At 34.0% G+C, this 15,914-nt stretch overlaps 1 protein-coding gene across 1 annotated transcript in view; it reads left to right on the top strand.

The window, feature by feature from the left end:
* The window catches only part of LOC145303661 (RNA cytidine acetyltransferase-like), a 139,050-nt gene that overhangs the window by 91,564 nt on the left and 31,572 nt on the right, over positions 1-15,914 (top strand). The window contains exons 20-21 of the mRNA XM_080145244.1: positions 3,395-3,443; positions 6,767-6,875. Of these exons, the coding sequence (XP_080001370.1) occupies positions 3,395-3,443; positions 6,767-6,875 (158 nt within the window). The remainder of the gene's footprint in view (positions 1-3,394; positions 3,444-6,766; positions 6,876-15,914) is intronic.

Genomic DNA, 15,914 nt, shown 5'->3' with positions numbered 1-15,914 from the left:
CAGATAGGTACAGTGTGTGTATATATATATATATGATGAAAATAATGGAAATAGTATTCCGACAAAATAGAGAAAATAAAAAAGGGAACAAACCGTATTATGTGTTCACCAACGTTTCGTCTTTATTTCGAGACTTCCTCTGGGTGAAACGTTGGTGAACACATAATACGGTTTGTTCCTTTTTTATTTTCTCTATATATATATATATATATATATATGTGATTTTTTTTGTGTGTATTGATATTCATATTAAAAACCCTTTTTTATATTTATTTAAAAAGAAAATACAACTTTGTTATATATGGGTCGTGCAATTGCATTCATTTGCAAAAGATCTAGCTAATTTGCATATTCTTTTAAACATTCATTTTAATTAATTCCCTATTAGTTTTTCAGTTTTCTTATGGGATGATTATCTTCACTTTACTATTAGATATATTAATTATATTCATGCAGATATTCTACATGATTTATACTTGCGTAATATTTGTGTAAAAAGTTATAGTAAGCACAAAACTCTTTCTATATATATTTATGTATACGTATATATATTTGTTTTAAAAATTTTGCCTACCAAACTCTTTGTCAGTTATTGGTCTGCAGACATGAAACTTAATATATAACGTATTTGAACCAAGACGAAACTCTATATTTGGGTTTTAGCCAGGGGAAATTGGTGCAAAACTGAAAATTTAAAAATGGAATTTGCCAGACGAAGGTCGAGTGACAGCATTATGAAATGCATGCGTAACGTAATAGCTATTGATTCATGTTTTAATTTTTAGTTTTGCAGCAAATCTGTCTTCATAGCTCAGGCATTAATATTAAAGGAAAAAGGAAATCATAAGCTAAACGTTTTGGCTTCGATTTTCAGTGGTGGTGCACAAGTCATTTTTTCTTTTTAACTTTTTAAATGATTATTATATATTGGGCCCAATATAATATAGTAATGAAAATATCATCTTTAAGCGTATTTTACAACCGAGCAATGCCAGGCGGTTTGCTAATATATGTCATACACACAGTTGTTTCACAATGCATCACTGTTGCTAGATGTATCATAGATATCAACTTCAAGATTCAAACCCCAGACGTTTGTCACAACCAATCGTGACTATCCGACGTTCTACCCTCTAAGCTAAGAAACCTTCTACTATTAGTAAAAGAAACTATTTTGTGAGATTAAAAAAAAAATTACTTAAATAGTATTTAAGCTGACATTTCAAACTTTGATTCTGACTAGCCAATTTTTATTAGTTATTGTCATACCATGTTATTGCCACTATGATAATGAATTTCATTACAGCTTATTTAAAAATGTAGCCCTGTCTTGACAACTGCTAATATGGAAACATTTTTAAAATTTTAATTGAAAAATAAGTCAATAAGGGAAATAACTTGGTTTTGTTTAAAGACTATTAAAAGAATTATTTTCTTTTACAACTAATTTATTTTTTGTTTTTCTGCATAAGTTTTAAGAAATTAAAAATAAAATACTAACATAGGATCATTGTATCCTGGTCAATGCCGTGTAGGTACAGCCAACTAAAAATAAAAAGAGTAGTGTTTTATAATTTAACATATAAAGTTATTTTGTCAGATTAAAAATCAGACCCAAATAGCATTTAAGCTGAAAACTAATTTTCAATTGTTATTGTTGTACCTAGTTATTAGTAAGTTATAATTTATTTTTAATTATTTCTTTCTGCCTAAACAACTTCTAATATTATAAAGCATTTTTTAATCACCTAAAAGTAAAAATCATAAATTTAAGAAAATATTAGGAATTGTCAAATTGTTTCCGTTAAGTTTTTAAAATATGCTAATGAGTAAAAATTTTAAAAACTAAAACAACTTCACTGCATCTCAGCCAGCATTTGTATAGATACAGCTAGTCATACACATAGCCATTTTGTCGTTTCACCGCTCATCACTATTACTAGATGTAACATGGATATCAACTTATAGCTGAATAGAGCTTACATTGGGATATATTTTTGGGGTACTTCCACATTTTTTCCGTGTGTCTCATTCGGCAACACCCGGAGTACGACAAAAACAAGGCTGGAAAATACTGAGTGAGCTTATTCACTGGGAAACCAAGTAGCAAAAATGCACACGAGCAGATAACACCAAATTGGAAGAAAAAAGAAAGGAAAGGGAAGAGTTTCATTGCACTTCAAACAACAAGGAAGGAAAATTAAAAGCTTTCCTACAATTCCCCCCTCCCCCAAAGTGTAACCCTAACCCCACTCACAGTAAATGTAAAATATATATATTTAAAAAAAGCCCAGAAAACATATTTTTGCAGAAAATACAGTGTGGTTGCTAGAAAAGCGGGAAATTGTAAGGTCAGCTGAGCTCAGGAATAAAATGTGTGATTGCTATTTTTTGATTGGTTCTTTTGTTGGTTTTCTAGGTTAAGACGCTGCAGTGAAGTGCACAGACGACATTTTGAGTATCTATGAGTATAATATAATATTTGTCTTTGAAAAACTTTGTAAAAATAAATCGTTGCTTGACAAATTTCCCGTTTTTCTAGTGACCACGCTGTATATTGAAAAAAAAAATGCAGCGTTAGCTGCTTACAAAAAAAAAAAATCACAACTTTTCTTGAAAAAAAAAAACAACAAAAGTTTTTAAAAAAAAAAAAACTACAAAAAAAGTAAAAATTAAAAATGAAAGTTTTACGAAAAATAAATATATCCCCAAAATTGTTTTCTTTGTGTTTAAAACAAAAATAACTTTTCATTAAAACAAAACATAGAAAAAATATTTGTTCACTAATTCAAAGAAACAAAACATTTATTGCAAAAAAACAAAACAAAACAGTTGACAATAAAAATATAAAACAGTAAATTTTATGAGTTTATTATGATAGGTTGTTTGTTTTATTTATTTTATTTTTGTTTTGACTTCTGTTTGCTCTGTATAATCGGATCTTTTTCGTTGTCCACCGGGTGTTGCTGAGCAAGACTCATGAAAAAACGGGATTTAAACTACAGAAGTACCATTTTTTTGGACACAGCTCATATCTTGAAGAAAGCATTCCATCCATTGTTCATTTTGCTCATTAGATAAATCTTTAGTTCTGAATACTTTGCCAACATATCTTCTATCTACCTAACTATCGTTATGCCTAATGAACTAGATCTACTCTCTCCCACGCCAGCCCCATGATTGTTGTATCTCTTCTGTCTTGTCAGGTCAATCAGTAATTTGCATCTTGTCCAATGTCATTTTCTGCTTGGCTGCATTGAACGTTCATCTTCATTTGTATGCTTTGCCTGCAAGACAGCGGATATTTGCAGCTGCCAGTGCTGTTCCAAGATAGCGCCATGTAAAATTCATGAGTGCCACCCTCATTAAGTGATTCTTGCATTTACCATTTCAGATTCTGGAAAAAGAATGGATTTGTCCCAGTCTATCTTCGTCAAACAGCCGTAAGTATCAGGTCTCATCAAATATCGTTTCCAAGACGAATAATTATTCTTTAATAAGATGCCAGGAAAGAGTTTCTCGTGCATATATTTATATGCAAATGTTTAGTATATGCACGGACATGCCAGAAGTAAATAGACACCCATATAAACTTAGATGCTGATATAAAATATTAATTACTAGGTGTATAGATTTGGCGTTTCCCGGGATTCATTTATTTAAAAGAAAAAAAAAAAATTTTATTACTTTATTTAATCTGAAACAAGGTATATTGGCACTTGGAACATAAAAGCCTATTATTAGGGATTGTGTCTAGCAGGGAACTGTGGGGAGAAATATCTGTTCACATTACATGTTAAGGAAGTAAAAAATAGGGAGGAAATTCCAAAATTTACCAGTCTGAGAACAGAAACTATTAGAGTAGAAAGCTTGTTGGGGGTACATACATTGTGAGTGCAAGTGCTATGAGTTCATCAAAGCACATTCCATAAAAGTACTTGTAAAACAGACATTATGACAGAGGTTGGAGCTTGGCTGACAGTGCGGGATCTATTGGGTTGGAGACTCTTTTCTGGACTCTGTCTAAGAGTGTGAGACGCCCCAGCTCAGATGTGGGAACAATCATTATGTTAAAATTTGTTTAGTAAATATTTTTGCATTCTATATCTACAGTATTATTATTTTATTTTTTTTGTTAAACTTAGTATAAATTAGGTTGATAAAAATGTAATTTTGATTTCAAATGATGTATTTTCAAATAAGTTTTTGTTATAATCCCTTTATTTTATATTTTAAATCACATGTTTCGCTCCATCTAATCGTTTTAAAAAAGAAATCGTCTCCTTTTCAGAACATTGAATACAAGATGGAAAAACAAATTTGCTCAATGTTCTTATTTCAATTCAAGCTAGGCCGAAAAGCTGCTGAAACAGCTCACAATATCAATGATATATTTGATCCAGGAACCACTACTGAACACACAGCACCATGGTGGTTTAAGAAATTCTGTGATGACAAGTCTTGAAGATGAAAGCTTAGAGGTCGGCCATCGGATATTGACAACAATTAAGAACCTTAGGCAAAGCTGATCCATGCACAACTGTTCAAAAACTTGGTTCTGAATTAGACTTAATGTAACCAATGATTAACAATCACTTCAAAGAGATAAGAAAGATAAAAAAAAAAATCTAATAAATGGGTACCTCACGAATTTAACAATAACCAAAAGAGATGCCTTTATGAAGTATCATTTTTCCTTCTTTTATGCAACAAAAACAGCCCGTTTCTCAACTTGCGATGAAAAGTGGGTTCTTTATGACAACAGGTGATGCTCAGCTCGATGGTTAAATACCAACGAAGCTCCATGACACTTCCTGAAGCCAGAGTTGCACCAAAAGAAGGTCATGCTGACTGTTTGGTGGTCTGTGACTGGTCTCATTCATTACAGTTTTTTGAATGCAGACGAAACCATTACGGCAGACAAGTACTGTCAACAAATCGATGAACTGCATAAGAAACTTAACAACAACACCCAGCATTAGTCAACAGAAAAGGCTCAATTCTCCTCGATGACAATACCCGACCACACATTGTTAAACGAATTGGGCTACGAAACTCTGCCTCATCCGCCATACTCTCCAGACATCTCACCTACTGACTACTACTTTTTCAAGCATCTCGATATCTTTCTGCATGAGAAATGCTTCAAATCCTAAGCAATATCAAAAACGCCTACAGCGACTGCATCACCACCAGAATGCAAGATTTTTGTTATTGACATAAATACACTTGTTTTGCATTGGCAAAATAGTATTGCTTCTAATGGTGCTTATTTTCATTAATAAATTTTTGTTTGAGTGGAGATACGGTCCTTTGAATTTAAAAGTTAAAAACTGCAAGATGGTACGATTTTTTAAAATCAAATAAAGAATGCCAAAAGAATAAATTCTTGCCATTAGCTGATTTTTCTTTTTTTTAGTGCTTAAGAATATCTCTGAACACTATTTTTTTTATCTTTTCAAATAAATTAACACAAAGTATGTTATATAAAATAAATACGTATTAGATACATTTGAAGTCAAAACAACATATTATTACAAAATAAACAGATATTTATTTTGTTTGAAATTTATATTGAAATTTATGAATATATTTCGAAGATACACTTCATCATCAGTATGTCTAAGTATAATAGGCTAAAATCTCTAGTGTGCATATATGCACACTATATATATATATATATATATATATATATATATATATATAGTGTGTGTTTTATAATTATATATGTTTACAATTATTAATCTTTTTACTCAAAATATATATATATATATATATATATATAATAAGTTATCAAATATGTATGGCACTTAAGCTACACCGCATATTCCGCATTTCATCCACACTAGGATACATCAGCGTGGATGAAACGCGGAATATTCTTTGTAGCTTAAGTGCCATATATATTTTATAACTTACTACTTAGCTCTACCTACGTAATGAGCATTGTTGAAGTAAATACTTAAAGTTTATGCATAAATTTATACTTTCATATATTAATTTGTGATTAAATTAAGTAATCATATATATATACATATATATATATATATTATGTAACTTAGAGGTAGGAGTGGTAAAAAAAAAAAAAACAGGATAAGAAGTGTTCAGTTCGTTGGTAGAGCTGCATATGTTTATTTTTTAAAACACCAAGTATTAACTTAGTCCATTACAATTGTTTTGTCAAACAATCCTGTTTGCACATTCAGATGGTGAAAGTCAAAGGATTATTTGCCGAAACAGTTGTAATGGACTTGGTTAATACCTGTGGTTTTAAAAAATAAAAAAACATACATGTGCATAGAGAGTGAGAGTGTAAAATTATTTCTTTCATTTTCATTTTCATAATTCAAAATCAACAATGATTAGGCATACAATCGTCCCTAAGATAATTAGTAATTAAAAAAAAAATTATCTTTTCTATATAAAACGTTTGCATTATTTGAACTCCTCTTCTTGTTTGTTATGTTCACAAAATTTTTAGCCAATGCAGCCTCCAGTCTACATGTGTATCTTTTTTTTAAAATCTTCTACTCAAATTTGGATACAAATAATGAAATTAGTAAAAAAAAAAAGGACAAATTTGAACAAAAATATAGAAAGAAATTGTAACACTCTATTAATTCCATTCATTCCTTACTTCTATTTTTATCTGTCTATATAACTCTGTGTGTGTATATATATATATATATATATATATATATATATATATATATATGCGTTTGTTCTGTGTTTTGCTTTCCATCTCAATTTAATTCCCTTTTTTCAGAATGACCTTACAGGCGAACATTCATGCATTATGCTGAATAATTTGAAAGATAATCAGGATGAAGACATAGAAAATAAAGAAGAATCTTGGCTCGTTTCTTATTGGAAAGGTAAATTCTGTTTTTTCGTCATCCTTACCATGATGCTGACGGCAACTGATCTCTATTTATATTTCAAGTTATTTGAATTAACTGCCTTTATCTGATACATATATATCATATAAATATGATATATATTTATATATATTCATTTAATGCCACTTTTTCTTTGTCGATGGGTTAGACAAAGAACTTGAAATTTGGAGATAAGCATTTATCATTCATATTATTTGGATTCTTTTAATGACTGTTCTGATCCTGAGTCTTAATTTGCACACAACCCATGGCGTAGTGGATAAAGTATTTGGTAAAATTCAGTTGTAAAAATTACGTTCTTCTAGAGATTGAAGATTCAATCTTGAGTTCGGGTGATATTAAAAATACAATTGTGAATAACTTTGGACTTCTTCCTACTAATGGCTGACTGAACCAGAGCTTGTTAATAAGAGTCTCATAAAGGGTTCCATTCACAATTCAGTACAGATTCTTAAGTTTCACAGAAAGTTTCCCAAGTTCGATGAGATACACCTGAAGGTCGGAGGTTACATTGACCGAAATATTGTGTAAATAAAACCCAAGAAGGTCAGAGGTTATATCAACTGACATGCGAAAATAAGACTCAAGATGAAAACAATGAAGCTTGAATTCTTTCCCTGTACCATCTCGCTGAATTACTTCGTTCTCCAAAGGCAGCAAATATCAATCTTTCTTCATTTATATCAAACAACAAATGTGCTTGTGTGTTACCGGCAGTAAAGGATCAAGAAACACTCGACAAAACAAAATCTTTTTACGTACGTGCACGGTTGCTGATTTTCTTATTATTGGCACTTTTTCATGTGTGGGTTGTGATCATCTCGTGGTTGTTGAGCTTCTGATTAACTTTAGATATCTACTCCTGCATGGAAACACAATGGAGACTCGTGGAGGTTTCAAGAGTTTTATTGAAGAGAGAAAGTTTTTCCACACGGCGAAGAGACTATCAAGGTTAAAATAAATTCCATTTTACATATTCTTCTGCTTAGTGGATTGAGAGATGCAGACGGCAAACATTGAGGCGAAATCTATTTAGATGCTCTTTACATTTTCAGATGCATGTTGTCTCTCTGCCTTCCCAACTTTGAGTACCTAGAAACTCTGTTTTATCCCCTGAACACGTGACCTCATTTCTAAGTAATATCATTTGGCACCTGCAGTTCTAGTGCATTTGCCTCAAGAACTAACCTTTGAACCCCCGCCTTAATCATGATTTTGTGGGAAACTGAATACGAGCTATGAAAGAATAATGATATTAGAAGCAATTTCCATAATCATATTGCATTAATATACCAACGTAATGTTTCAGTAATGTTAAGGGTGAAGTCGAGAAATTAAAAGATCAGTATTTTTGAAGAATCTTATTGACTTTTTGTGTTGTTTGACTGTTCTTGTGTGTTTTTATGAGGCGGTTCCTGGTGGTGAGGTTTCGTTTGCGTGACCCAACCAGTCACAATGGAACAAGATTATCCCGGAAGGAGAGGTTATGGAGAGCTCAATTAGAACTATGGTTGAAAATTGCCCCAAAATGAGCAAGCCAAAGAGGAGTTAGAGCCTTTTTATTTTAATGACAGGTCCGGGAAAAACCGCAGGTAACCCTGCCAGTTGACAGAAAGATGGCGTGATCACCACGGAAAAAACAAAGTCGAATTATGAAACAATAATTATTGTTATTAGGTGATTATTTGGAGATATCTAGCAGAGTATTGACTCGATGAGAACTCTTGCCATGGACAGTAACCTGATTTGGATGTAGCTAATTATCCAATCGGGATGAACCAAAGTGTGATGGATTGGATGATGATTGGTTAGCTGAAACACCCCGGTATGTTCCGACACTCACCAACCCAATTTACATAAGCCAATGCAGGCCAAGAAAAAAATCAGCAAGTTTTGCAGTAGGTCTGGAGTGAGTTTAAACGTTTAAACCCAGGGGAACTGTTTCCACACCCCACCGTTCGAGAAACACCTGTCCTTTGATCGATCAAAAGCAAGAAATCAGTTGTTGAAACCCAGACTGAGGCCCCGTTCATTGACTATCATAACCACCAGAAAAAAGAAACTTGCAATCGACATTTTATTTCTCTTATTTTTAATTCCCCTGTGAAAAACTGTACATACTTATTTTGTTTTTCTCTTTTGTGAATAATTAATTTCATACGAAAACAACAACCAGAGTCTACGTTGTTTATTGTTGCTAATATTTACAAGTGAATGAGAGAAAAAAAAGAAACAACCAAGTTAAATGATCTTTCCTTTCAGTGTAAGCAGGAGGATAGAGAAGATCATCACTGCTGCGTCCGTCATATCAACCCTGTGAGAGCGACTGGAACTGCGTCATAGGACCTTAGTGGATGTTCAAGCCGAACTGGCTAGGACTGCACTTGTAACTTTTTTTTTTTTTAATTACATTTTCACCCCAAACAAGGCAAATTGCCACTTTGGTATAAGGGGCAACAACTACTGGGGTACTATTTAGGGATTTGGGCAGCAAGTTCACGTTATGGCTGACTGGGATAGCTTCCGTACATTCATATCTGATTTACCTCTGCACTCCATGTTTAAAAAGGAAGTGTCCTCTATAGTATCAGATCTGACCGAATAGTTAATTGTAGGCATAGACCAATTCATACTATCTAAAAAATTCCAACAAAAACCTAACAACCAGCCATGGTTCTCCCCAGAATGTGCTGCTGCTATCGCGCACAGAAATCACTTTTTTCATAGCTACCAACGTAATAGATGCACTGAGACTAAAGCTGCTTTCAGGACTGCCAGCAACCACTGTAAAAGAGTAATAAAAAATGCAAGAGAGCTATATGCCCAGTCTGTTAAATCCAAGGTAGCTGATCAGTGGCTTGGTTCCCACCAGTTTTGGCAAATAACAAATAGGATCCTGAACAGAAGTGTGCGTTTTATCCCAACCATTATCAATGGACCAGAGGTCATCTCGTCAGTGTCAGACAAGGCCAAACTATTTGCAAAGAACTTTGCAGCTAATTCTACCCTATGCGACGAAGGCCATCAACTCCCCATATTTCCTCCTATAACACAGAACACGCTAGGTAACATACAAATATCCGTGCATGAGGTCGCCAAGCTAATCAAGAACCTAGATTCCAGTAAAGCAACTGGCCCTGATGGCATCAACTATAGTGTTAAAAAAGCTTCAACCAGAACTTGCTCCCATACTTACGAAACTATTTAAGCGCTGCCTTAAGGAGAAGTGCTTTCCGACTCCCTGGAAGACCTCATCAGTTTGCCCTGTATTTAAGAATTCAGGTGATAAGTCATCTCCCTCTCAGTACAGACCAATAAGTCTCCTGTGTGTTATGAGTAAGTTGCTGGAATCCATATTAAATAGAGAAATAGTCAACCACCTCAGCAGGAATAACCTTCTTAGTGATACACAATATGGTTTCCGCTCTGCAAGATCTACCGCAGATGTGCTGACGGTTATATCCCAGAGGATTAGTGAATCTCTTGACAAAGGCTTCCTTTCTAGGGCAATTGCTCTTGACATATCAAAGGCCTTCGACAAGGTATGGCATAAGTGTCTACTTCACAAGATTTCCAGCTACGGTATAACTGGAAATGTTTTCTCAATCATTAAATCATCTCTCTCCTATAGGCTCATAAGAGTAGTGGTAGATGGACAAAAATCGGAGGCCTGCAATATAAATGCTGGAGTCCCTCAGGGGTCAATCCTAGGCCCAACTCTCTTCCTGATCTACATCAACGACCTCCCTAAACATATACTTAAATCATTCGTTGACATCTATGCTGATGACACGACCATCTACGGCAACACATCATAGGCTGTAAATGACAAAGTTCTCTCTGATTCTCTCTCCTCTGATCTCGAGCGCGTAGTTCAGTGGGGGAAGATGTGGCTGGTTACCTTTAATGCATCCAAAACCAAACTCCTATCCTTAAATCATCAACGCTCTGATCCCCATCTGGCATCAACTGTGATGGATGGCTCTCGTCTGGGTGAGGCCCCGTGTTTTGACAAGCTTCTGGGTTTGTCCTTTACTCCTGATCTGAAATGGAACACGTACATCAAGTCTGTTGTCAAGGTCGCTGGGAAGATGGTGGGATCCTTCTACCGCTCCAGAAGATATCTCACTACTGATGCAATTCTCTATCTATATAAAAGCCAAGTAAGTCCAAGGATGGAATACTGCTGCCATATCTGGGCAGGAGCTGCTAAAAACAGCCTATCCTGCCTTGACAGAGTACAAAATAGACTTTGTGGCTTAGTGGGGGATGCCCTTTTCTCTACCCTGCAACCTCTCTCCCACAGAAGAGATATTGCGAGCCTATCCTTGTTTTATCGTTATTTCCATGGCAGGTGCTCGTCGGAACTCCAATCTCTGGTCCCCCCTCGCCAATCTTTCACGAAAAACACCCATCTAGCTGAATCCACTGTGAAAAGCATATTCTGTTTTAATCTTGCAAGTTTGTTTGATAGATTAGAGTTGTCCAGAGGGAGATGTAGGGAGTTTGTATGTAGAAGATGCGGTGGTGTTCTATGCTGGTGGGGTTGGTATTGTGCATGGTCTGATTGAATGGATGTAGTCATTTAATGTGATATGCTGTTCCACAAAATTGTGCCTCGATATTAAGTTGATTTTTTTTTCTTTACCATTGTATATTCGAATCCTTTTTGTAATGGTGGGTTTGCGAGTGGAAAGTTGGCTTAGGCAAGTGCTAAGTATGCAATATGTTGAACTTAGTGTTCTTAGGATTTGAAACGCCATTTTAAAAATTTATTTTAGTATTTTTTATAAAATACTTAAAGCTCCTTTAGGAAATTATATATATATATATATATATATATATATATATATATATATGAAATGTTTTATGGATATATTTGAACTTAATTTATATATATGTGTGTCTGCGTAAGAAGGAGACCATATGTTGCTTCCATTGAGTTTTTCAAAAAATGAAACTGGAGAGTTCTAGGGGAGATAATTATTTTCTGAAAACTGAAAATCTTCAACGAATGTCTTCAAAAACTGTTTACATTAATAATTAATTTTTTTACCTCATTGTTTTTCATTATTTTGGGATATTTTCATTACTGTGATGTGACACTTTACGATTGAGTTTACTTGAAATTCAATATTTCATTTTTCGAATATCACTACAATAACTAAGAAGAACCAAACACTTCTCATTGTCGTTTGTTGGTATTTGGAATAACCAATCAACAATGAGAAAAATTAAAAATATACATCTCTATAATTTACTGAAGATGGTCATGAATTGACGGAAATATTTGAGTTATGTTTCATTTATTGAAAGAAAAAAAATCTTTGGTCACCAAAATTGGCTTTATAACTGTTTTCTAATGTTTTAAACTTCACTGCCTTTAAAATGTAGAAATATTGATCTATTATATCTTTATATATAAATTTGTATTCCTGTCTGTCTGTTTGTTCAAAATTTGATTAATATATACAAAAGATCCATTACTTTCCTATTTCATTTATTTCTATGCATATGATTCTTGCAAAATATACAATTAAGAGGTAACCTTATTTGTGTATTACATTAAGGAAAATCGAGTTTACTAAATAGCTGTATGTTACTGTTTATAGCATGAGAAATGTTTTAAGTGTTCTATTTAAGATTATTGTTTAAAGTTGATTTATATTGATAATATATTTATTTTGAATTATTATTATTGACATCGATTTTTTTTAGAAACCGGAAGTCTCAAACGGCAGTGTATTTATTATTACCGACATCGATTTTTTTTTTTTTAATTTTTTTTTTTTTAGAAACCAGAAGTCTCAAACGTTGGTTTATGTGTTTGTTCCTATATCTGTTAAAAACTTTTGTCAGTAGCATTGGACAGGGTCGAAAACGGTACCATCTGAAAAAGTGATCCCTTGAGTGCATAGTATCTGAGAATAAGACAAAAAGATTAATTCTGTGATGATCAGCCGGACCATTTCTTGGAAGAGGTGGGGGTTACTTTTTGCAACACCATTTTTTGCAAGACACGTACGCACTTATGTTTTTAAACGTTATTTTTTTTCAGGTCATGACATCATAAGTCATCGTGATATGGTTGGCAAAAGCGTTTGTCACTTACCTTTTTTCCTCTTTCGCGTTTCAGCTAATTTTTATTTTTTTTTTGCCGTCGCACAGGCACTCGCTGCCATTGTCATTGAAACTAAACCTGTTTTGATTAATTGGGGGGGGGGGGGCAGGTTGTCATCTACTTCTTCCATTCTTTTCTGGGGAAGGGTGCTCAATATCCTTAGTATAGCAGCTCTGTCCAAATTGAATTTCATGTCTACCTGGGTAATGCCGGGTATCCATGCTAGTGTATATATATATATATATATATATATATATATATATATATATATATGTGTGTGTTATATATTGGTATCATTGAGTTCTCACTGGGGTTATCATTGAGGAGCACCATTTAAATCATTGAGGGGCACTTTTTACGTTTGGGTGTATACTCTGTATAACATCAAAAAGATTCCGTGTGCGTATGATTGTCTCTAATATAAATGGTTGTGTGTTTGATTATCATAAAGGGAATCGTGTGTGTGACATGTAATTTCTGAACCTACCTCTGCTTCTTCGATGTTGGACCATCTGGGAATTTCTCATCCTGGAGGGAGACTTGATACCTGTTTGATGAAGATTTATCACTCCAAGACGATGAATGGGTTTTATAGTTTTTATTTCACTTTCCCCAGAGGTCCTGCAGAAGGTGGAAGTGAAATCTGCTTGTGTGGGTTCTTCTTCACACACGTCAGCGTTCGTCTCCCCCCTCCCCAGTTAAGAGGGGGAGACCACGGAAAAACGTCCGTCTTCTTCAAAGCCCAAATCAAATCTCACCGATCCAGCCAACCTGACCACGTCATATATACGTAATCTGGTCAGCTGACCTTTGGTTCTGGTAAACATCTCCACGTTTACTCACCTCTGTCTCTCTCTCTGTACATATACAGGGTGACCCAAAAAAAACAAAAGCTAAATGGAGGCCATCTAGAATATATGCTGTAGAACGGAAAAAAAGGCCAAAGACCCTAGTGTTTTGATGTGATGTTTTGAATATAATAAACTAGTTCTGACCAAAGTTTCATTTCATTTGGACAAAACACTAAGAAACAGGGCCAAATTAGAGTTGAGGCCCTTTTTTTGGGGGTCACTCTGTGTGTGTGTGTGTGTGTGTGTGTGTGTATATATATTAATATTGAGTAAAAAGATTAATCAATGTAAATTATGAATCAGTTTCAAAAGTAAAGACAAACAAAATCTACTTGAGTGTATGATCATTTCGGAAACAATATTCATTTTATTAAATTGAAAATAATTCTTGACAATAATTGACAAGGGTTTTGTCTTCGAATATAATCTCATCATAAGCAAAAATAAGGGGGGGGGGGAATTCAAGACACCAAAATAAAACTAGCATTTTTTTAGTAAGTAAGGTGAATATTCCTTATTGATTTTTAAGTTCCATCAGTATATCTTTCGGCATGCTGCTGTATCTTGTCTCCCAATATATACAAACTGTTATCAATACATGTCTGATTAAAATGGCGGAATTTTCTCTTGTCATTATTTTCTTAATAATTGTCTCAATTTAATGAACTGTTTCTGGTGGTACTTAATAAAATATGGATCCAAGTACTTTTTCTCGATCATCTAATTGTATTTTTTATTTTATTTTTTTTTTTTTGTATATTGTTGTTATTTAGGGTGTTTTATTATTTTACTTTGTAGTTTTAGTGGGAAAAAAAGATAAGGTTTAAAAAGAGTCAGATGTACAATACCACAGGAGGATGGGAAATGATGAGTGAAATGAACAGAATTTGATAGTTAAAGGAGATGATTAAAGAAGTATTTGTTAACATTGAACTTGAAGACGACCATATTGTGGTCAGTTGGGAAAGCACCTCTGTGGTATTTTTTTTTTTTTACAGATGGGAAGTGTTAGGAAAAAAAAAAGCTTTGTTCATGGAAGGTCATTTTAGTTTTAGGTACACAGAAGGTGAAAAGAGTTCTTTGCAGAGGTTGTAGCTTGGTGGGTTATTTTCCTAAATGTTTTACAGAGAGGAACTAGATATTGGACCTCAGGTGGACACCTACTATGGAGATAGCAATATAAAAAGATTAGCAATGTCCTTTTTGTGAGAAAAGGAATAAAAACGATCATATCCCATTATATTACGAAGTCAACTTTCTACTCTGTCAAGGCAAGAAACAGAGCTCTGAACAGCATCTCACCCAATCTGGCAGCATTCTTCCACTTTAGCACATATCCAACTCTTATAAAAGTATAAGATTGCATCCATAGTGAGATGCTTTCTAATGATCCAATTATTTTTCCAGCAACTCTAGCAACAAATTTGATGCAAGTCATCCATTTTAGGAAAGAAAGTCCATCTTAAGAGCTTATCAATGAGAAAACCATCCACTTAAACTGTATCAAACTAAGGATCTGAGCATTAGCATAGAAAGGAGAGAAGTTTGGTTTTAGAGGTGTTAGAAGTAAGAAGCCATTTTTTGCTCGCCCCCCCCCCTCTTTTATTATATGCATCTGAAGAGAGTCAGGTTGTATCATCGATGCTCTTCAAAGTGTTGCGATATTATTAGGCTCTCTTCATATCTTTATGTTCATTGTGAGTTCTTAACTGAGCCTCAATCTCTGTAAAACGTTCACAGCAAGAACTATTCAAGCTACATCCAAAGCAAAGAACATTCCTTTCTCTTTCTCTGTACCAAAACCAAGTTTCTTTCTGAGAACATGAGAACATTCCATCTATGGAACAAGATGTCTTGAGTCTGCTTCCCAACTGACTACAACATGGCTGTCTTCAAGTCTAATCTAAACAAATGTTTGCTAGGCCATTCTCATGGGTAATTGATTCATGTTAAGAAATCTGCTCACCATTCCATCTATTGTTTTCGTCCTTTTTTGCGATGGCAACCATCATCCAATTTACGACCCTTTTAATTTTCAAGTGA

This window comes from Euprymna scolopes, chromosome 19 (genome assembly GCF_053919585.1).
Source record: "Euprymna scolopes isolate OS-2025 chromosome 19, ASM5391958v1, whole genome shotgun sequence".
In the NCBI taxonomy this organism is placed as follows: domain Eukaryota; kingdom Metazoa; phylum Mollusca; class Cephalopoda; order Sepiida; family Sepiolidae; genus Euprymna; species Euprymna scolopes.
The sequence above is the reverse complement of the archived record's forward strand: the minus strand, read 5'-3'. Positions and strand labels throughout refer to the sequence as shown.